Raw genomic sequence first — 23494 nt, 5'->3', positions numbered from 1 at the left:
TCTGGACCAATAAAACTTGAATATTTTGATAACCTTATAATATTCTCTATATCGAACATATTTTTTTGTGTTTATTACATGATGTAGACATAATGTACAGATCTTGAACATAAATTGCTATTTGCAATTACGTTACGTTAATTTTTTGCGCTTTAAAAAAATGTATCACTTTGTTTACAAGCTACAGAATTGGGACAGAATCACAGACAATTTAAGATTTTACAGCGCCTATTTTTTTTTCACAGATATTTCCATAGAACCAAACAAACGCGTATTTTCAACCACTTTGCAATTGTCATCAAATCAGTCCAATACTATGTTTAAAATGTACATGAAATAACTAAGAGCACCTCATAAAATACTGTACATAAGTGCATAAATGAAATGGGGGTAAGAGATTAGAAAAAAGGCCCCACGTCTGTCCATAGGCTGTGTCGGGTATTGCAATTCAGCCTCATTTGCTTAAATGCCTATAGACAGGAGTGGCACTGTTTCTGGTTGGTAGAAGGCAGACCCTTTTTTCTAGTCTCATGTAACCCCTTTAAGGTTAGCAATGTTTAAGGAACCTTTAAAAGCATCTGCCACAGGAGACACATTTACCTTTACATAGAAGTACACCGACCTATGATGTAGATGCTAGTCACTCCAAATATTATGTTTAATTTTGGAGTGTGGGAGGAAATCGGTATACCTGAAGGAAACACAAACACCAAAAGGACATACAAAGTCCATACAAATGTTGCCCCTAGTTGGATTTGAACCCATAACTCTGTGGTCATTTAGTTTTATGTTAAGACAAGGTACTGTTAACATTTGATGTAACGGGTTAGATATTTATACATATAGTAAAGAACTGAGATCGTATCTCCATCAGAGCTTCCCATGACAGATGCTCTTTAAACTTGAAGAGGTTGTCCAAGAAGGTGAAATCTTTACTCAGACCTGCAGTGCCGGAACTCCCACACTGAGTCACTTGGTATGGATCCTACCAGGGCCTTGTTATGTCATCACAGGGAGCTCATAAAAACCACAGTTGAAAAAAAAATTCAGAGGCACCAACAATAAGAGATGATCTAGTTTGAGAAAAACTATAAAATGTTGGAGATGGTACAATAGCCACCGGTTGTGTGGTACCAGCCGATGCCACACTAGCATCCGATAAACACCAAACATAGACAAAAGGAACCGTCAGTTCCCTATGTGGTTGAGCCATGTCTTCATGAACAGCCAGACCAACCGTTAGACCGGGTCAAACATACAAGAAATATGGAGAAGTAGATAGGGGCGCTCAAGACATTGGGCAATCAGCTGAATGTAAAGGTACCTTTACAAGGGATAACAGGCACATAGATGCCAGTGACTATCACTCCTGCGCTTTCACATAGGACCAACAGTCATTTGGTGCATGGAGGGGCAGCACGTTGGAGATTTCTTCCAGTCGTTCGCCTCCATTCAGTATAAACGGGCAGTCGATTATGAATGAATGACTGCCTGTTTACATGGACTGATAGTTGCTTAGTTTTTAGGTGAGCTAAAAATCCAGTGACTCTGACAAATGAGCAATTTCTTGTTCAGTACCCTGCCAATGGCATTGAAACTCTGTTTATATTAATAAATGCATAATTTAATGTGGATAAAGCTACTTGTACCCTTGTGGAACCCCAAGGGGTATTAGAGACTGTGGCCAGTACCTCTGTGGCGAGTACCTCCCCCCTCTTAAGAAGTGCATTGTTATCTCACCCCAAACATTCAGTTAATTGACTAATATCCTGAGCGCCTCTTCTATCATTCTCCACAATTCCTTTACATCGCAGGAGGCTGTTTGGGTCAACTTAACAGCTAAGACAGCCCTTCCTCTGTCATGGCCGATGCAGGGACAGAATGGGGTTGGCTTATTTATTAAAATGAGCTAAACGGCCAGCTTCATGCAATGATATCACGGGCACAGAGAAGGTCCACACCATGTGATCCTGGTCTTGGAGTCAGACCGGAAGTGGAGATCCCGACATCACAGGTCTGGCTAAGGATTTTGTTTTTTCCGGACAAACCCCTTTAAACAGAGAACAAACAACAAATTGTGTACTGAACAGAACACTACTTGCACCATTGTAGGGCACTCAGGTTGGTTGTCAGTTACTTTCCCTCTCATTGCAGTGAATGGAAGAGTGCAGGAAGGAAGTAAACCAAACTACATGTCATAAATATATTCCAGGTGCCCTTTTCGTTAGATTTATTGCACCCAATGCCATTGCATCTTAGCACCAATGTGGCCCGAAATGCATAAAATAATGTCCTTTTTATTGTATTTTTTTAGTATCGACTATAAATAAAAGTTCATCAGTGCTGCAGATACCAGATTTTAATGGAGCAATAAACAAATTTGAAACATGAAGACATATTGAACATAAAGAGGGAGGGGCAAAGACAAATTCACATTTATCCCGCTTGTTTCCTTTTACATTTACATATATATATATATGTATTATCTACATATATACAGAAAAAGTGCAATGATAAGTCAAAACAGTCACAAAACACAAAGACGGATACATGAGAAAGCAATGCAAAATAAATACAAACAAATTAAAATTCAATTCTTATACATGTCATTTCTCAAGGAATGGCCTGATATTTCTTTGAGATGCTTCATTCCAAAGTCATCAAGTTTCAAAAATTTCTGTTTTATTATCTTTTTTAAGTGTTTTCATTGTACTGGATTTGCAGAAAAATGATACTGCGTGTGAAAATAATAACTGTAAAAGTTGTCTTGCCCTCGTGTCAATAGGGCCGGATGCATAGTCTTGCAGCCGCGGCTTCATTAACTGTATTTCAACGTCTATCTTCTTAGTCATTTAGAGACCTCTACCCAGAAAAATCCTGGAGGGAGTTTCTTTTTCCTGGAATAAGGTCTTTACTTAGCTTGAAACAGTATTTAAAGAGGACCTATCACGTTCTTGAGTGAACAGGGCCAGTAGCATCCAGCAGCTTTGCAGTTCTGGCTCTGCTGACTCTATCGTAGCTTTTCTTATCTCTTTACCCCTCCCTTTCTCCTGTACGGAGTCCCAATAGATTTGGTTCCCAGTGCTTTGAATCTGTCAAGTGGGCAGTCCCCACTACATTGACAATCAAATGTGATGTCATCCATTGACAGTGATCAGTAGAGAATTGACAGATTCAAAGTGCCAGGAGCCAAATCTAATGGAACTCAGTACAGGTAAAGAAGGGGGAGTAGACAGAAAAGAAAACTTGCAATAGAGTCAAATGGGCCTTAACTGTAAGACTATGCAACGGCCCCCTGAACTGAGGATATAATTCAGTGTCCTCAGCTCAATGTCAATCAAATCTGACGTCATCCATAAACAGTGAATAGTGGAGACTCCACATCTGACAGATTCAAGGTTCCGGCAGCCAAATCTAATGGAACCTGGTACAGGGGAAAGAGGGAGAGTAGAGAGAAAAGGATAGCTATGGTAAAATCAGCAGAGCCGCATTTGCCAAATTATGCATCCGACCCGCTGATCCGAGGACATGGCGGCTCCTGGACTATTTGAAGATAAATAAAGACCTTACTACAGTACAGGATTATTTTGGGTGGAGCTTTCTAACAAAATTTGCCTTTTGCACATTTACTCTTGTAACCAGTCATAGACTTCAGAATGATATTTATGTCATGTGAACCGGTAGGTGGCAGATAATTATTTCAGTTCACAATTTCTGGCCCCGGGGTAAGAAAAATACAATAATAAATACATTAAAACAAATAAATTATTAAATAAATACATTAATATAGATAATTAAAAATACATATAGCTTCTGTATAAGAAAACTTAAATTTGGTCATTTAGAAACTCGGAATTTTATTTTAGGCCTTCACTGCAAAACATGAATGAATAGGTGATATCTTAGGGTAAAGCTAAATGTTAAATATATCCTAAACTCAAAAATGAGGTTAAAAAAAGTTATTTTAGGGCAATTAATTATATTCTAAAAATAATGTAATAATAATAATGTTATCCTATAAAAACTTCTATGTTCTTGAAGATTACACACACTTATGCAGCCAATTATTCTTTACGGCTCCAAAGGATCTTAAAGAAAGTATGAAGCAACTTTACAAATAATCTTGATTCAAAATCTCCTACCATTTTGTGTATACAGCTCCGATAAAGGCGAAGTGTGTCCATGGTACAGACTACAAATAAAGCCTGTGTAGTGTGCTCTCACAGTCACGTCTTATGCCTTATTCACGTATCTGCTAAATTTTCCATTGTTTGGCACCATCACAGGAGCTGAACAATGGAAAAAAGGTTCTGTTCGGAGTTTCCATCACACATTCCACTAAAATGCCTTAAACTTATTACAGCATGCTGCACTATTTCTTCTGGTAAAACGCAGGAGGGCGTAACGAAAGTTGGACCAATCGCATTGCAGTCAATGAGATCTGTTTGATGCTGTCCAACTCCATCACATGACGGATCAATTCAGGGAAGGGCTCTATTCTCCTGCTCCCTTAATGGAGCAGGAATATGAAAACCCAAGAAACAAGTCCGGCTGCGGTATGAAGAAACTCTTAGAATTACTATCAGAACATTTAACAAAACATTTCATTGGACATTAGAAGGTTTTCCATAGGAAGAAAAATTCTGATTATTTTTAGAACTAAGCAAACATAATGTTTGTCTGACTGGAAAGCTTAAGGAGGTTGTCTAGAACTAGAAGAGCATGGCTGCTTTCACGACCCGTGAACTGATATAGCACTGCTTTTGGAAGAAAGAAGCCACATTTTCCAACTCTATACAACCCCTTTTTAATAGAGATGAGCGAGTATACTCGCTAAGGCACATTACTCGAGCGAGTAGTGCCTTAGCCGAGTATCTCCCCGCTCGTCTCTAAAGATTCGGGGGCCTGCAGGGGGGCGGGGAGCGGCGGGAGAGGGCGGGGAGGGACGGAGGGGAGATTTCTCTCTCTCTCCCCCCCCCACTCCCCTCTGCACTGCGCTTCAACTCACCTGTCACCGGCGCCGGCCCCCGAATCTTTAGAGACAAGCGGGGAGATACTCGGCTAAGGCACTACTCCCTCGAGTAATGCGCCTTAGCGAGTATACTCACTCATCTCTACTTTTTAATATTAGCGAGTCAAACAAAAATATTTTTCCACATATGTAATTGCAGTGAAGGTGCCACAAAGAATTCTGAATGAATATAGTAAACCTATTAGTAGATAAAGGGATTTCTTTCCATAAATCTATATTTACAATATATATTTTTTTAAGTAAAAAAAACAACAACCCGGAAAACAAAAAAAAAGTACATAAATAATAATACACACCACTCACACATTGATCTCATCTACTTTTTTCCATTGTTATAAAAAAAGCATATCTCGAAGCTCCAGGGGGGCCGATGCAAAATCTGTAACAGAGCAGAGCCCCTCACCTGTTCCATTTAATACTGTTGTCTTCATATGTGGCATAAAGGACCTTTGTGCCTTCTCTGACACCAGGGCCCGAGTGCGAGCGCTACACCTTCGCACCCCCTATAGCTTCCTGTTTGCATCCCTTGATTATAAAACATATAAATAAATATTTATTTGCTTATGAAAATCTACAACAAGCAGTTCTAACTTCTCGTCCATTCAGCTTTTATACTGATTCATTAAAAAAAAAATCTGTCTTTCTCACCCGCTTTAAATATTCTATATTGTTTTATACATAAGTTTTTTCACACTAATGACACACAAGTCATCCAGAAACAGGTTTTGTCAAGTGTCAAAAAGAAAAATAAAATCTAAAAAGAATATTCCTAAAAACAAATTAAAAAAAACCTAAAACTTTTTGAAAAGTTTTTCACATTTTTCCTTCGACCACTATAGAAAGTGGTCGTATCTTAAAAAAAAGACATAAACACTTAACAGAATAAAAAACTGGAGTTAACAAGGTCCAACATTGAACAGAACGATGACGACATATTTCGTGATATATGTTATATTGAACATGCTATCCTTTCTTTTTTTTTTTCCCGTAAAAACTTTTTTAAGGGTGCAGTTGTTTAAAATGTACTGAATCTCAGCAGAAAAATCTTCAGTTTTTTATTTTTATTTTTGCCCCAATTTTTTTTGTCTAGAAATTAAATTAATGAGTAAGAAGAAGCTTGAGAAGCTGAATTCCGATTTTTCACTAGAGCGATCGACACATCAGGCCTAGCGAGTTGAATATTTTGTCCACTTGCGTTCCATGCCAGGAGCATATGATGGAGGTCTGAAGGCGTAGGTGCAAATGTAAATGATCTTGGGCATGAAGCTTCTTCTATATGAGTAATTCCATCAGTGATACAGGGATCAGCATCTACTTACTGTCCATGCATTGGTGGTCCCATGAACAATGTAACAGTCATTGGTTGTTTTTGAAGAACTCTGTCCTAGGCCTTCTGCTCTACATTCATTGAAAATTCACGGAGCTGAAGAAGATAATTTACATCGAAACATCTTAAAAAAAAAATCAGATCAACAAAAGAGGGAATTCTTCTAAGTTCTTGTCTTGATTTAATATTAGTTGCTAAATTATAACTTCTCCTTCGAAGGAACCCAGATGAAGGGTCCAGATTGTTCCTCAATTACCAGTTTGCACGAGTTATAAATGTCATCCAAAGTGTCGCCTTGAACGATTGCTGCAAAAATGAGCACAACAATATTTAAAGACAAAGTTATTTGGGGACAAACTTGTTTTGCGCAGACGACAATCTACAACAATTTACCGAAAGCTTCAACCCAAACCATAGAATCATCCATCTATTAGTAAAGCAGAAGTTAGCGCAGTTTAATAATGCTGTTTTATTCACTTACAGAGATGTTGCCATTTTTCTATTTAGTAATAGCAGCCATGTTTGTAAATGTTACAACAGGAAGTGCAGCCATATTGATTGTCACTTAGCGTTGAGTGAACCAAAACAGTCGAACCCTGTTTAGGGTCAAACTTCGCTAAAAGTTCAGTTCTCGGCAAACCTAAGGCAGTTTGTCCCAGCTAAACGTTGTAGTCGTCAGGGTTCCTCCTCGTCTCCTGTGGCTCAGCAGTTAGCACTGTTACCTTGCAGGGCTGGGGTCCAAGGGTCAAATCTGACAACATCCACATGGAGTTTGTATGTTCTCTCTGTTTTTATTATAATAATCAACTTTATTTAACTCCATGCAGATGTTCTTGGTCAGTTCTTGCAAGGCAACAGTGTAACCACTGAGCCACCATGCTGCTTCTTCCTCAATAAATGTATGCATTATATAAATAGAGGTGATTATTATGAGGAAGAAACCCACACAAACACAAAGGGAATATACAAGCTCCATGCAGACGTTGTCCTTGGTCAGAACCTAGGACCCCAGTGCTAAGGGCAACAGCGTTAACCGCTGAGCCACCGTTCTTCTTTCTTGTCTTCCCACTTTTTAAAAAATTTGGTGAACCAGCTGAACCAAACTTTTCAGAAGATCATTTATGTCCTTTGCTAGTTTAGAAATCCCTTCTTAGGTACCAAAGACCGTATCTCATTTTGCCACTGGTTCCTGAGACGCTAATTTAGTTGTGAGAAAGTTTCCACTTCCTACAAAATGACCATCACAGCTAAACCGAAAAATGTCAATATCTCTGTAAGAAAAAGAAACATTCTTATGAAACTCCGCAGCTCAGATTTCTGATTGGCTCATCTAAGCTTAGTTTTAAATTTGTGGGTGGAATTTTATCTCAATTTCTCCTATGACCAAAAGTCCGTCCAATCATCATCAGTTTGTATATGTCTCCTATTGTGGGATGGGGATTTGGTGCGTAATCTGCACCAACTCCTTCTGTAGTGTGGATGTGGAATCTGGGTGCAGCTAATCTTTAACCCTTTTGTGTAATCAATCTGATGTTAATTTACGTCCAGTGTGGGGTTTGTATAGAACAGGCTCAGGAGCCTAACCCGATCCATACGTGGCAGATGCTGTTTGTAAAAAACAGCTGACACCTGCCCGCAGTGGCTGGGAACAAATACAATTCTGATCTCTGCTGTTTAACTATTTAGATTCTCAAGTTGGCATTTAGAGGGATGGACAGAGGGAGAACGCTCCCTCTGTCTGCCAGTCAGGCCTCCACAGGAAGATTGTGGATTGTTGTCCAGTTGCCATGGCTGCCTACTGAAGGCTCCCAGGACTGCCAAATGTTTTGTCCCTATTAAGCCTTGCGTGTCGCATGGTGTAATAGCCTGACATTAAAAGTACAACACACTGCAATACAGAGGTATTGTAATATATTGTACAAGCGACCAGAAGATGAGTTTGCTTGAATTTTTTAAAGTATTTAAATTAACGTATTAAAAGTTAGAAAAATCCTTTTCCCAGTGTAAAGATAAAAAATCAACACAATAAAAAGGATAATATAATTGTTATTACTGCTTCTGAAAAGATCCGATCTATTGAAATAAAACATTATTTATCCTGCATGTTGAAAAAGGTCAGAAAAAAAACACACAAAGTCATAATTGTTCACTTTTGGCCATAAAGTCTTGTAGAAAAATTTGAAAAATAAGCAATCAAAAAGTTGAATGAACTCTAAAATGATACTAACACAAATTACAGCTCGGCATGCAAGTTCACATATCACTCCACTAATTGAAAAAATAAATAGTTTTTTCAACCGGTACAACACGTAAAAGCTGTATAAATTTGGTATCGCTGAAATTGTATTGACTCATAGACTAAGGTTACAATCACATTTTTACTGCACCATGATCGCTGTAGAAACAAAACCTCTTGAACAAATTGTGTGGGTTTTTTTTTCAATTTGAGCCCACTTAGAAATTTTTTGCAAAATTTTAAGTTTTTCAATACATTGTATGGTACATTAAACAATACCCTTAAAAATACAACTCACTCCGCAAAGAACAAGCCCTTATATATACAGCTAGTCAATACAAAAATACAGAAGCTTTGATTCTTAGAAGGCGGAGTCAAAAAAATGAAAGTGAAAAACAGAAAAATCTCTGATCTTCAAAAAAGGTTAAAGCTTTTGAATTTCAGAGATTTCATAAATAATTTGCAGTGATTACATAATATACCTGATTGAGCAACAAGTTTCAACTCTTTAGTACAAGAATTCATTTCTTTTTAAGCCCTCCCACCTTTGTAGAATGCAGTTACCCTAAGACATTTTTGGCTTGCCTGTTGTCACCACTAGCGACCTCTTGACTTGAGCAAGAGCCGCATACAAATCAGCCCCCAGTGATGCCAACAGCAGCAAAAAAACATGACTACAAAAACATGAGGAGGGGTTTCCATAAAATAAGAAGCACTTAGGCAGTCACCTGTAAAAAACTCTCCAAATTCCTGTTCTAATTTCAGTGCTCGATCGTAGGTTTTCCTAGCTTGTTCTTCTGTAAGACGCTTACTGATTTCCCTGTTTAAAATAAACAGATAGCAATTAAGCTTTTTTTAATCATTATATGTAAATCATGTGTAAATTAGAGGAAGACAACCTATTGTTTAAGTGAAGTTTCAAATCAATGTTAAAACTGAAAAAAATAAATAAAAAACTTGTTATTTGCATAGTGGCAACTAGGGGTGAGCGAACATACTCTGCCGAGCTTGATGCTTGTTCGAGTTTTAGCGTACTCGATGGTGTGCGTTACTCGAACGAGCATCAAGCTGTGTTCAACCCCACGCCAGTTTTGGCTCCTCCCTGCTGTGACGTGCCTATTTTGGCCCCTCCCCACCATGACGCAGCACGCGTCATTGGCACATTTTTTGTCTGGCAGGCAGGGGAGAGAGAGAGAGAGAGAAGGAGAAGGAGAGAGAGAGGGAAAGGGAAAGGGAGAGGAAAAAAAAAAAAAGCTCGGGACCCGGCGTCCCACATACAAAAATGCTCGAGTTTCCCATTGTAGTCAATGGGGTTCGTTACTCGAGTAGAGCTCTCGAATTTTACAAAAAGGTCGACTCGAATATCGCAGACCCGAGCATTTGGGTGCTCGCTCATCTCTAATCTCCATCAAAGTCAGTAGGTTGTTTTCTGACTGATTGCTTGTGATATTGGTGATACAATACAAATCCTTTTAACCCCTTGAGTGGCACGCCCGGAAATTTTCCGGGACGAGCTCCACTGCTCATAGCGACATAGCCCGGAAGATTTCCGGGCTATGTATCACTATGGGAGCTGCAGAGCACAATGCCACAAGCTGTGACAGTGTGCTCTGCCTGCACAGACCCACAGAGAACAAAGCAAGGGCTTTGAAAAACCAGCAGAAGATATTGCCGATATGTCTGCAACCTCCTGCTTTGTTTACAGGTTGCCATAGAGACCATCGGCTTGTCAGAAGCAAGCCGATGGTCTCTGTGGCAGGGAGAGCTGGTTGTTAGCTGTCAGAGGACAGCTAGGTACCAGCTCTTACAGCAGAGATCAGAGAAAACCTCCCATCTCTGCTGTGTTAACCCTTTACATGCTGCAGTCTATGTGACTGCAGCATGTAAAGGGTTGTCACTGCAGCATGTAAAGGGCTGTCACCATCGGACCCCGGAATGTGATCAGGGGTCCTGATGGGTCCCTGTGGAAGTCCCCTAAAGGGACAAAAAAAAAAAAAATTAAAAATTATAAAAAAAAATTATAAAAACACTTGTCTCCCTTTACTTTGTAAAAAAATCAAAAATACAAATCACACATGTGGTATCCATGCGTCGTAATGACCCAGAGAAGGAAGTTAATGCATTATTTAACCCCTTAATGACATGGCCCCTTTTTTTCTTTTTTCCCCATTTATTTTTTTCCTCCCCCCTGTTTAAAAAATCACAACTTGTCCCGCAAAAAACAAGCCCTCACATGGCCGTGTCAATGGAAAAATGAAAAAGTTATGGCTCTTGAGACGCAACTGCAAAATTAGTTGAAATTCAATGATTAGACCATTTTAAAAAAACTGCCCTGGTGGGCACGACAGGGTGGTAGGAAACCTGCCACTCAAGGGGTTAAGAGAATATTGTTAAGGTAATCTGCATATTATGGAATGTGGAGGGGCATTCGTGTTAGTAAGTGAGTGTGATGAGACCATAGTTGACAATAGGGTTTAAGTGACAAAGGTTTAAATAGTACACATAGAACAAATGAGGCTCCAGCCATGAGCAAGTTAAACTCCACCCTAGAGCTAACAAATCTACCAGGAAATTCCAAATCTTCCCCTCAATCTTTAGCTATAAAAATGTACTTACATTAAAGACTCCACAGATTTGGGTTTTATGAAAATCGCTATAGGATAAAGTTGTGCTACTTGTAGTCGCTTGATAGCGTTTCCCGATACGTCTAGAATGCAGTGCTTTCCCTGTAAGAGGGAAGGGGATGATATAAGGTCAAGCATGAAACAAGAAACATCGAACAGTTCATTTACATTAAAAAGTAAGATAAACATAAAATGACTGGCCACTTTATTTGAGATCCTCATCTAGTAATATGTTGGACCTAGTTTTGTCTTTAGAACCATAGGATTCTGCAGGAATACTGGCTCCGTGTATAGGAAGCTTCTTGTTGCCCTAAATTAGATGGGGGTACTGGGATTATCAGCTGACATGAAGGGTTCATTGATTCATGCGGCTTGCGCCAGATTCTGACCTCCCATCAGCATTGAGCAACAGAATTCTGGATTCATCTGACCAGGAGATGTTTTTCCACTGCTCAGTGATATCATTTTTGACTATTTTGCCCACTGAAATCTCGTCTTTTGTTTCTCGATGGAGCCGGAAATGGTCATCTGCTGTTGCGCTCTTGAATCTTTTTCCATCTGCTCCCAAGATATGACAAAGTGGTAATCTCTTCCGTCCACCTTGTAGTCTCTCTTTGGTCTTGTGGTATCTCTGTGGCTGGAACTAGTCATCTGCTCAGGATCAGCGAGTTGTGCATGTGGAGATGTTATTTGGAGCATTAGTGTATTCAGCTGTAATTTCCTTGACTGTGCCCGTTGGTCAGATTGATTCCTAACATCCTCCTCTGATCCCTTTCAACAATTTTTTTCCATCCACAGGATCCCTTTTCGCTGATGTTTTTAGTCTATCAGGCCATTCTCAGTATACTCTCCACAACGCTGCATAAGAAAACCCTACAGAGTTGGCAGTGAAATCCCATCCCCGGCTAGTCTAGCACTGATGACCAGGCCTCACTGAAAGTCCCTCAGAGTGGACACTCATTGTAAATACTGATGGAGTTTCACAGGTTATCATGATCGGCCTCCACTTAGCTTAAAACTGTCTTCCATTGCCATTCCCTGCCAGTCGCTGCTCTTCTCTGTTTACAAGTGGATGTGACAATATGGCATCACACGATTGTAGAGCCAAATTGCTGAATAACATGTTGCCATAATGTGTTAGCATTGACCCCCTTGTCACGTGACATCAATGTGGATGTAACATCATCATGGGTACTTGTAAATAGGAGAAGACCGGAGACCGGCAGGGATTCGGAATGACTGGAAGGAAATATTATAAATGATTTTGACCCCATATGGACCTATTGCTATAACCCTGGAACCCTCTCTAAATATTCTAAACATTAACATGTGATTAGATTAGTAAACTTAAAAAAAACACCTTAAATAAAATAAACTTACTCTTTCTGCCACAAACTTGACAGATTGTACGCTAGTTCCATATAAATTCTCATTGTATTGCCCAGCCTCTATGAATTTGTGCTCTTGAATATCTTTTTCCATCTGCTCCCGAGATATGACAAAGTGGTAATCTCTTCCGTCCACCTCGTAGTCTCTCTTTGGTCTAGTTGTATCTATATGCGGGTCAGGCAAGGGTTAAAAAAACACCACATCACAAAACATTTTTACATGTCCTTGGATACATCCATTTTGATTCCACTGTGTCTCCAGTAGGAACAATCCTCCCTTCCACATCAGTAATAGGAGACTTCCCAAGCAATGCTATTTTGGCTAAGCCCAACCCCTCCAACAATCTCAAGCCATTATGGGGTCTGTTTCTCTACCGCATGTTTTCAAAATTTGTTAAAACTAAAACATTTTGTAGAAACCGCCCACATAAAGTTGTAATGAAAAGTATTCAACCCCAACATTAGGTTTCTTTGCAAAATTTACAAACTGTCAGCTCTTTGCAAAAAACAATATAAGGCCTTAGTCAGACGGGCGTTTTCTTGCGCGATTTGCGGATCGCATGACTGATGCGCATCCGCAAATCGCGTGACCGGTGCCCGAAAATCGCCCGAAAATCTGCTCCTAGCCGCGTTTCATTAGAAACGGGCCGGAGCTGTCCAGCGCATTGCATTCAATGGAGCTGGCAATACAGCCGGCTCCATTGAAAGCAATGCGCTGCGGGCGAGTGTGGGATGAATTGTCGGGAAGGGCTTAAATATATAAGCCCTTCCCTGCAATTCATCCAGAAATGTGTTAAAATAAAAAATATATATATACTCACCTTGTCCCGGCAGCTGTGTGAATGGGTGTGAGTGAGACCTGCCTCTGATTGGCTCAGCGCTGAGCCAATCAGGGGGCAGGTCTGACTCACACCCCCTTCACACCCACTGCAGTCCGGCCGCGCTGAACTCCGGCTGCCGGGACAAGGTAAGTATATATATATTTTTTATTTTAATACTTTTCTGGATGAATTGCAGGGAAGGGCTTATATATTTAACCCCTTCCCGACAATTCATCCAGCGCTGTCCGGCAGCCCATTGCTTTCAATGGAGCCGGCTGTATTGCCGGCTCCATTGAATTCAATGGGCAAACATCGTTCTTCTCTGCCACAGCTGTTACAGCTGTGGCAGAGAAGAATGATTTGTCTTCTATATGTTCTCAATGGGGTTGGCGCTGCTGCCGCCGGCCCCATTGAGCGCATATAGAGAAGAGAACAGGAATCGCAGATAGGTGCGATCTGCGATTTCTGTTCTATAATTTATCGGACGAGCGCATAAAAAGCGCTCATGTGTCCGATACCATTGCAAAGCAATGGTTTTAAAAAATCGCCGGACGCATGCGCATGCGCAAATCGCACAAAAAAACGCCTGGATGACTAAGGCCTAATAAGAACAATGTAAATAGCTCAACACACTCAACATAACTAATACAACAAGTGGTTTCTCTAAACTCATCATAAAATGCCACTTTTAATGACCCCTGCAAAATTATTCACATTTCGCTGTTATGACCTGCTGCAAATGTGATGCACAGCCAGACAGCAGCTTCTGACAGGGTTCCTGAGGAATCTTAAGCCGTTCCTCATGAGCAATGGCCTCCAGGTCACTAATATTCTTGAGTTTCTATACTGCAACCATCTTCTTCCTATCCCACCAAGGATTATTTATGGGGTTCAAGTCAGGTGACAGTGATAACCACTCTAGGAACTTCAAGGACTTCTTCTGAAACCAAGCCTTGGTGTACTTTGAGGCATGCTTAGGAGCATTGTCCCGTTGGAAGGTCCAATGATATCCAAGCTTCAGCTTCCTCACAGAAGGCATGATGTTTTCTACTAGGATTTCCTGATACTTGATTGAACCCATTTTGTCATCCACACACTGCAGGTTTCCAGTACCAGAGGAAGCAAAGTGGCCCCAAAGCATTACCAAGCACCGCCATGTGTCACTGTAGGCATAATGTTCTTTTGAGTGTACGCTTCATTCTTCCTCCTCCAAACATACCACTGATCTGAAAAGTTTTAGTGTTGTTTCAATACTCCACAGAACAGAATCCCCAAACTTCTGTGGCTTATTTCTTTATTTTGAGCATATTGGAGATTCATTTTCTGGTGCTTTTTAGTCAGTAGAGGTGTACGCCTTGTAGTTCTGGCACAAAGACCTTCAGTGTTTAGTATGAGCCTTACCATGCAAACAGACACCTCAGTGCTAACAAATCTTGTTGCAGGACTTTGGCAATCACTTGTGAGTTTATGACCACCCACCTCCTCAGGAATCCGTTGAAGCTTCCTTTTTCTACCACGTCCAAGTAGCGTAATCAGAGTTCCTTAACCTTTGGAAACTATACTTTCTACAAGGCAATGATCTCTTTTCTTAAATTTTTGGACCACTTCTAACCTGCAATCAAACATCACAGCCAACAAAGCCCTAGCCAGTCCAGGTAATTGATGTGTTTTAACTCAAGCACACCTGGTGCAACTAATTAAGCTCTCGATTAGTTGCATCAGATGTGCTTGAGACAACACCTGATTTGCATATGTGTGTCTTATGAGGGAGTCTATTCAAGGGATTGAATTATGAGACTCCAGTAATAATTAAAAGTGGCATTTTGCGTTGAATTTGGAACAAATATAACAAATATACTTTATCAGTTGTGTTGAGTGATTTAAATTGCTATTGTTTAATTTTTTTTGCAAACAGCTGAAAGATGGTAAATTTGGCAAATAAATCTCATTTGCAATAGGGGTGAATCATTTTAATCACAACTGTAGCTTAGTTGGTGCACGCTTTTATGCACCTGTCAACTGATGCCTATGTGGGTACTGTAAATGAACTTCTCTGAGCTTGTTTTAGCCTGACGTACTCTAAGACATATTCCTTAAGTCTTGCATACGTAAGGTCCTGTTCACGCTTGTGTTGGAATTTCACTCAAACGTTTCCCTATTTTTTGATTCCATGGTCTACAGCTGTACTTATGTTGTCAAGAATATCCCTATAGACCCCAATATGGTAAATGATGCATCGCTGATGAATGCTGATGTGCATTCCTTCCACCATCAACGGAGGCGCTGGTGCTATTGAGTTTAAGCAATAACTAATGTCCAAAGTCACTTAAACTGTAACTGCCCATGACTATCATGTCACAGTGGACTCGCCCCACAAAAATGACTGTTCGGTCTGAGCATAGTCTTACACACTAATGCTCCACAATTACCTGATAGTGTCCCTACAACAAAACATTCAGTAGTATAACTGTGGTGGAACAACCAACCTGTTGGATTGGTTTATACGTCATCAATAGCTTTGGGCATTATGGCTGGACTGTATCACAACCAACGGAGAAAGCGTTAGCTATGGGTTGGAGCCAGTATAAGATGCCATTATAAGCAAACCTGCCCTCTGCCAGTTGTTCCCTTTGGGACGTAGCCTTACTTAATAAGCGTGAATGTCCACGTTCAACCCCTTTTTTTTTTTATCTAAAAAGGTCCTAAATTCAGTGCTGATTCATATCTTAATATATTTTTACATAAATCAGTGAGTTTTTGACCAAAAAATGATGTTGAATAGCTCATCATTATACAGCATAGCGTCTTCAGACATTGCTTAGCATATGATAGAATACAATAGCATGTTATACTTACGAGGAACACATGATCCAAACTTATCAGGGAACTCTGATATCAAGTCGTCATTGATCCGGTCTTTCATGGGACCAAGAATAATGACCGGCCGGGTGTAATTAACTGCAGAGAGATGACATCACTTTAATATTTCCTTTGATATGTACACTACATTGTGTATTCAAGAGGTCAGTATCAAGATTTCACTGAGGTTTGTCTATCAAAACCCTTAATTCCCAAGACAAAGTCATTATTATATATGCAGGAGAGCAGGAGGATCGTCGGCGCTCCCATCAGGCAGAGAAGCGGGAGCTTCAATCAAGAACCTTTATTGAAGACAGGTAAATGGTTTCCACATTTTGGCATCGGAATGATACCTTCATCTAGCCACACTATACACAGATACTATGTAGACCGAAAGAGCTGCAACTAATCCATAGAACGCCGGTGGTGGGCGCGCCACTAGGACTCACCCCCGTATACACAGCAAGTCTCTTAGGAATCGAGAGACAATGTAATTACCAAGGGATTAAAGGGATTTGAAAAACATATAGAAAACCCATGAGCAGGGAAGATAAATCAATTATACTAGCAGTGTACTGCTATAACTGAGACAGAGGATCACAACACCGACCGCCGCCAGAAGAAATTAATTAATTAGTGTGACAAAAAGGATAAATAGCAAATAATAACACGGTGAAATAGAAGCAGGTTTACTGGGAACATTATACTCAACAATATAAAAGACAGACGGACAACAACCGGTCACAAATGTATATAGCATAAAAGGTAAACTATAGGAGCTAAAAACACAGAAGCGTGGGTAAAAGATATAAAATATCAACGGATTAAACTGTGGGAACTGAAAAGAGAGACCCCAAACAGAAAAAAACAGTATATTGGAAATATATATAGATATAACACATACGTCAATAAAAAGCAAAGCTGTATAAAATAAGAATGTAAATGTATATATGTACAGAAGATGGCAGAAAATATGAATTACTAAAAAATATATGTAATAAATATTTAGGAGGATTGAATAAATAAATAATTAATTGCACAAGTTAAAAATCTGTAAATAAATATATATATAAAAGTGTAAGCTTCCAGGCTTACTTTTAATGATGTTGTGTGTGACTGATGGACCTTGTTTAGGTTCCTCTTTCAGGAAATAACGCCATCATTAGAGATGAGCGAGCACGCTCTCTTCCCCTCCTCCCGCAACCCTCCGCCCCCCCTCCGATTTTCTTGGACGAGTATGCAGTTGCTCGAGAAGAGCGATGCTCGCTAGAGTAACTGCCTTAACCTTTTGCAATCCAATTTTGGATGCAAGGTTTCCTAGGGGTCTTTCTCTTTCTGCCATTATACAATGGCGCCATCTGCTGGCTAGAGCCAGTACTGTGGTGTGGGATATGCTCGAGAGGCCCCCAACAACAGAGCGGCAATTAATATACAGTAAGAATACCCTTCCGGATGTCTTCCGACATTAGAGCTGTACAGCCTTAAATGAGAATGTCTTTAGACATCAGACAGTGGATTTGGAAAGGGTTATTAACCTAGCGTGCTCGCTCATCTCTAGTCATCATCTTCAAAAATGAGTCACCTTTTATTTGCCATAAAATAGCGTAATACGGATGTCAGCAGACGGATGTGGATCTGCATTGTCACAAACCAGTTTGACTTTAGGCTATTTGAGAAGGCAGCACTTAGGGAACTCCAGTTTTCACCTTTGACCCCTCCAAGAAGGACATGTTTTTTGCTGTGGGGTCCTCAAGCCGTTACTTGTTCAGATAGTCCTGGTTGTGTGGCTGCTGATGCTGCACTGGGCCGAGGTGTGATACCTAATGGTATGTACTAACAGAGGTCAGGGCTGGCAGTAGACTAGTAGTAAGGAAGTCCAGACAGAAACTCAGTGCAGGCAGTAAGTAATAACGAGGTCCATTAAACAGAGCAGACGCCAGAATAGTCAAGAGTAGTGAAATTTTCAAAAGCTTGTACTCTCAATTTTGGAAAAAAGTTTGGTTTAGTCCAAATTAGTTCGAACCAAACCGGAATTCCGCCAATACACCTAAAACTGGTGTATAACATTATCTAAGAGCCATAAAAGCCCCGTTTCACACTCTTAGGTCACCTGGGAGTGTATCTAAGCACTTTTGAAATGTTTTTAAGACAACATTCATGAAGAAAATAAGAAAGAACCAAAGAAAAAGTTAGAAAAAGTAGAAAAAAGAAAAATAAGAAACTGGAAAGAAGAAAAGGATTATTTTTTCTTAATCTTTTTCCTTCTTTTTTTTTCTTCCTATTTGTTTTTCTTAAAAAAAAGGAGAATGACAGAAAAAAAACGAAGTTTAACGGGTTAGAGACAAATTGCCGGAGGTGTGGAACCCAACTTTTAGCAACGTTTGACCCTAAACATGGTTCGTTCGTTTGGGTTCGATCAACACTAGTCAGGAGTCAAGCAGAATTCAAATCCAGAATATACAACTAACGGGGGATTTCATAGCTAATGAGATTGATTGCTTAGGCATCCTTCATGAAGGGAGGATGTCTAATATAGTGGGGGGTGTCTAGTGATTGGCAGGGGACCAGATTACGGAGCAGACATTGGTAAACATGGAAGCAATGGCATTAGGCCGGTGGCTTTGGACATTCAATTGTTGAATGGTAAGAATTCTGGATTGATCAAGGACCGGAGCTTAGGGATCATTCGCATGGGCATGCCTATGTTGGCTGGGCGAAAATCTGGTGCCAAAGACATCAGACAGTACACGGATGACGACCATGTGCCGGCCAGTTTTGTTGTCATGGCCGCCATTTTGATGGCAAGAAAAGCGATGCATGCCATGCTATTCTGGATATCAAACGTGATGAAATAGAGCCCCCAACAGCAGTATGGATGGAGCCCTGTTTGATTAAAAGTATTGGTTATAGTAAATATATAGAAAGGATGTTCATTGTGTTCCTCAATGCCAATTAGCTGCCTCCTTTCTGCAAAGCCAATCAATTTTGTATATCTTAACATATATCTTTATGTAGATGGACAAATGGGAAACTTACTCTCCTGCCTGGTAACGGGCTCATATGTCAGGATACAGTCCTCTTGTCCTCCTGTTAAAGACAGATAAAAAAAATACCAAATGCCGTTAACCATAAAACACAGAGAATAAGAAGCAAAAACATGAAGACAGAGAGGAGACGTGACGGGTCCTGCAGGGCGGATTAATGAAGGGATGAATTATTGATCCTGTTACACAATGGTGCCGGAATCTTTGTTAATATATAATGGGATGGATCGCACGCGGAGATATTTCACCGTCCGATGAATCAACAGAACAGCGGGAATCCTCCTCGGGAAACAATCCCTTTTTGATATTAGTATTGTGAGATAAGAAACACAAGACCAAAAAGGAAGCTGATGAAAGATATCAAGGAATACTTCCCGTTGTGCGGGACACAAAGTATAAGCCGACTCTCCAGTGGAGGGGGGCAATTGGCGTCTTACTCTACATCTTACCAGTTCTTAAGTCAAGGAAGCGACTCACTCATAAGTACAAAAATAACTAAAAAATCATTAAAGCTCCTCAGACCTTCTAACGTTTTTGTAGATGTTGCTTCTTAAAGGGGTTGCCCGGAATTAGAAAAAATGTCTGCTTTCTTCCAAACACAGCGCCACCCTTGTCCGTGGGTTATGTCTGGTATTGAAGCCCATTCACTTCAATGGAACTGACCTGCAATACCAGACACAACCCCACAAATAAAGGGTGGTGCTCTGTTTGGAGAAGAGTAGCCATGTTTTTCTAACTCTAAACAACCTCTTTGTACAAAAATCAACTTTTATCACCTATCCGACCTGCTGATCCCGAGATATCGAGAATGAGGATCCCGTATCCCTCATCCTCTTCACTACAGAGTTACTGCACCCCTGCAAAAGTGGGATAGAGATTAAATGAAGCAGCAGTTGCACATTCACAGGGCTGCTCCATTTACTTCAATGGGGCTGATGGAAATAGCCGAGTGCTTGCTGCTTAGGTATATCGGTAGTGCAATTGACAGTGAATGGAGCGCTAACGCATTTGTGAGACCATCACTCCCTACAGTCCCCTTCTCACTGCAGAGAAGGAGGGCAGTAATCCTGCAGTGAGGAAGATGGGGGACACGGAATTCCCATTCTTGAGATCGGCAGGGGGCTCAGTGCTGAGACCTCCACTGATCAGCAGGGATAATTTGGATTCTTGGTGCAGCCCCTTTAAGCAGCCACCGTGTTGCTGTTAAGAGATTGCTTGGTTTAAAAAAAAACAAAAAAAAAAAACATTATCACTAGAGATGAGCGAACACCAAAATGTTCGGGTGTTCGTTATTCGTAACGAACTTCCCGTGATGCTCGAGGGTTCGTTTCGAACAACGAACCCCATTGAAGTCAATGGGCGACCAGAGCATTTTTGTATTTCGCCGATGCTCGCTAAGGTTTTCATGTGTGAAAATCTGGGCAATTCAGGAAAGTGATGGGAACGACACAGCAACGGATAGGGCAGGCGAGGGGCTACATGTTGGGCTGCATCCTAAGTTCACAGGTCCCACTATTAAGCCACAATAGCGGCAAGAGTGGGCGCCCCCCCTCCCAACAACTTTTACTTCTGAAAAGCCCTCATTAGCATGGCATACCTTTGCTAAGCACCACACTACCTCCAACAAAGCACAATCACTGCCTGCATGACACTCCACTGACACTTCTCCTGGGTTACATGCTGACCAACCGCCCCCCCTCCCCCCCACAGCGCACACCAAAGTGTCCCTGGGCAGCCTTCAGCTGCCCTCATGCCACACCACGCTCATGTCTATTTAGAATTGCGTCTGCCATGACGAGGGACCGCAGGCACACACTGCAGAGGTTGGCACGGCTAGGCAGCGACCCTCTTTAAAAGTGGCGGAGCGATAGCCCACAATGCTGTACAGAAGCAATGAGAAATAGAATCCTGTGCCACCGCCATCAGGAGCTGCACACGTGGGCATAGCAATGGGGAACCTATGTGCCACACACTATTCATTCTGTCAAGGTGTCTGCATGCCCCAGTCAGACTGGTAATATGCACCTTAACAGTAACCGCGTTGGTGGTAATGTGGTGGTGACTGCGGACCTAGTAGCACGGTTGTATTTTGTTGGTTTTCGGAATGTGGCCAGGATTAAGTAGGCCGTGGCGGGGGGATGGTGGGGGGGCTCTCTTGTAGTGTCGGTAAAGGTGAAATTCTTGGACTGCCACCAGACGAACCAATGCAAAGGCATTTGCCAACAATGTTTTCCCTGTTGGAGGAGGAGGGGGATGTTTTTGAGGCACTACGTGTCCTCTCCACGTGTCCGTGGTTATATGCACCTTAACAGTAACCGCGTTGGTGGTAATGTGGTGGTGACTGCGGACCTAGTAGCACGGTTGTATTTTGTTGGTTTTCGGAATGTGGCCAGGATTAAGTAGGCCGTGGCGGGGGGATGGTGGGGGGGCTCTCTTGTAGTGTCGGTAAAGGTGAAATTCTTGGACTGCCACCAGACGAACCAATGCAAAGGCATTTGCCAACAATGTTTTCCCTGTTGGAGGAGGAGGGGGATGTTTTTGAGGCACTACGTGTCCTCTCCACGTGTCCGTTCCATGTCAGCAATAGTAGCACTCAAGACAGGCCCCAGTAACAATTCTGAAGCAGCAGTATAGCGGGAGCGCAGTCTTCGTTCCATGTAAGCAATAGTAGCACTCAAGACAGGCCCCAGTAACAATTCTGAAGCAGCAGTATAGCGGGAGCGCAGTCTTCGTTCCATGTAAGCAATAGTAGCACTCAAGACAGGCCCCAGTAACAATTCTGAAGCAGCAGTATAGCGGGAGCGCAGTCTTCGTTCCATGTAAGCAATAGTAGCACTCAAGACAGGCCCCAGTAACAATTCTGAAGCAGCAGTATAGCGGGAGCGCAGTCTTCGTTCCATGTAAGCAATAGTAGCACTCAAGACAGGCCCCAGTAACAATTCTGAAGCAGCAGTATAGCGGGAGCGCAGTCTTCGTTCCATGTAAGCAATAGTAGCACTCAAGACAGGCCCCAGTAACAATTCTGAAGCAGCAGTATAGCGGGAGCGCAGTCTTCGTTCCATGTAAGCAATGGTTAATGTGGCTTAAGTGGTAACTAGGCCTGGAGGCAGCCCAGTGTAACGAAAAATTGGTTCAAGTTAAAGTTCCAACGCTTTTAAGCGCATTGAAACTTATAAAAATTGTTAAGAAAAATTATTTGAGTGAGCCTTGTGGCCCTAAGAAAAATTGCCCGTTCAGCGTGATTACGTGAGGTTTCAGGAGGAGGAGCAGGAGGAGGAGGAGGAATAGTAGACACAGATTGATGAAGCAGAAATGTCCCCGTTTTGGATGGTGAGAGAGAACGTAGCTTCCATCCGCGGGTGCAGCCTACGTATTGCTTACGTATCGCTGCTGTCCGCTGGTGGAGAACAGAAGTCTGGGGAAATCCAGCCTTTGTTCATCTTGATGAGTGTTAGCCTGTCGGCACTGTCGGTTGACAAGCGGCTACGCTTATCTGTGATGATTCCCCCAGCCGCACTAAACACCCTTTCCGACAAGACGCTAGCCGCAGGACAAGCAAGCACCTCCAGGGCATACAGCGCGAGTTCAGGCCACGTGTCCAGCTTCGACACCCAGTAGTTGTAGGGGGCAGAGGCGTCACCAAGGATGGTCGTGCGATCCGCTACGTACTCCCTCACCATCCTTTTACAGTGCTCCCGCCGACTCAGCCGTGACTGGGGAGCGGTGACACAGTCTTGGTGGGGAGCCATAAAGCTGGCCAGGCCCTTAAAGACTGTTGCACTGCCTGGGATGTACATGCTGCTCGATCTACGCACATCCCCTGCTACCTTGCCCTCGGTACTGCGCCTTCTGCCACTAGCGCTGTCGGCTGGGAATTTTACCATCAGCTTGTCCGCAAGGGTCCTGTGGTATAGCAACACTCTCGAACCCCTTTCCTCTTCGGGAATCAGAGTGGGCAGGTTCTCCTTATACCGTGGATCGAGCAGTGTGTACACCCAGTAATCCGTCGTGGCCAGAATGCGTGCAACGCGAGGGTCACGAGAAAGGCATCCTAACATGAAGTCAGCCATGTGTGCCAGGGTACCAGTACGCAACACATGGCTGTCCTCACTAGGAAGATCACTTTCAGGATCCTCCTCCTCCTCCTCCTCCTCCTCAGGCCA

The 23494-nt window shown here is 41.8% G+C and overlaps 1 protein-coding gene across 1 annotated transcript in view; it reads right to left on the bottom strand.

Moving 5' to 3' along the window:
* Positions 1 to 6539: 6539 nt before the first annotated feature.
* The window catches only part of DLG2 (discs large MAGUK scaffold protein 2), a 469593-nt gene continuing 452638 nt past the window's right edge, over positions 6540 to 23494 (bottom strand). The window contains exons 19-24 of the mRNA XM_066588133.1: positions 19324 to 19374; positions 16285 to 16386; positions 12600 to 12772; positions 11212 to 11321; positions 9324 to 9415; positions 6540 to 6665 (exon numbers count right to left, since the gene is read on the bottom strand). Of these exons, the coding sequence (XP_066444230.1) occupies positions 6559 to 6665; positions 9324 to 9415; positions 11212 to 11321; positions 12600 to 12772; positions 16285 to 16386; positions 19324 to 19374 (635 nt within the window). The 3' untranslated portion in view covers positions 6540 to 6558. The remainder of the gene's footprint in view (positions 6666 to 9323; positions 9416 to 11211; positions 11322 to 12599; positions 12773 to 16284; positions 16387 to 19323; positions 19375 to 23494) is intronic.

This window comes from Eleutherodactylus coqui, chromosome 1, assembly GCF_035609145.1.
Source record: "Eleutherodactylus coqui strain aEleCoq1 chromosome 1, aEleCoq1.hap1, whole genome shotgun sequence".
Lineage (NCBI taxonomy): Eukaryota > Metazoa > Chordata > Amphibia > Anura > Eleutherodactylidae > Eleutherodactylus > Eleutherodactylus coqui.
The sequence above is the reverse complement of the archived record's forward strand: the minus strand, read 5'-3'. Positions and strand labels throughout refer to the sequence as shown.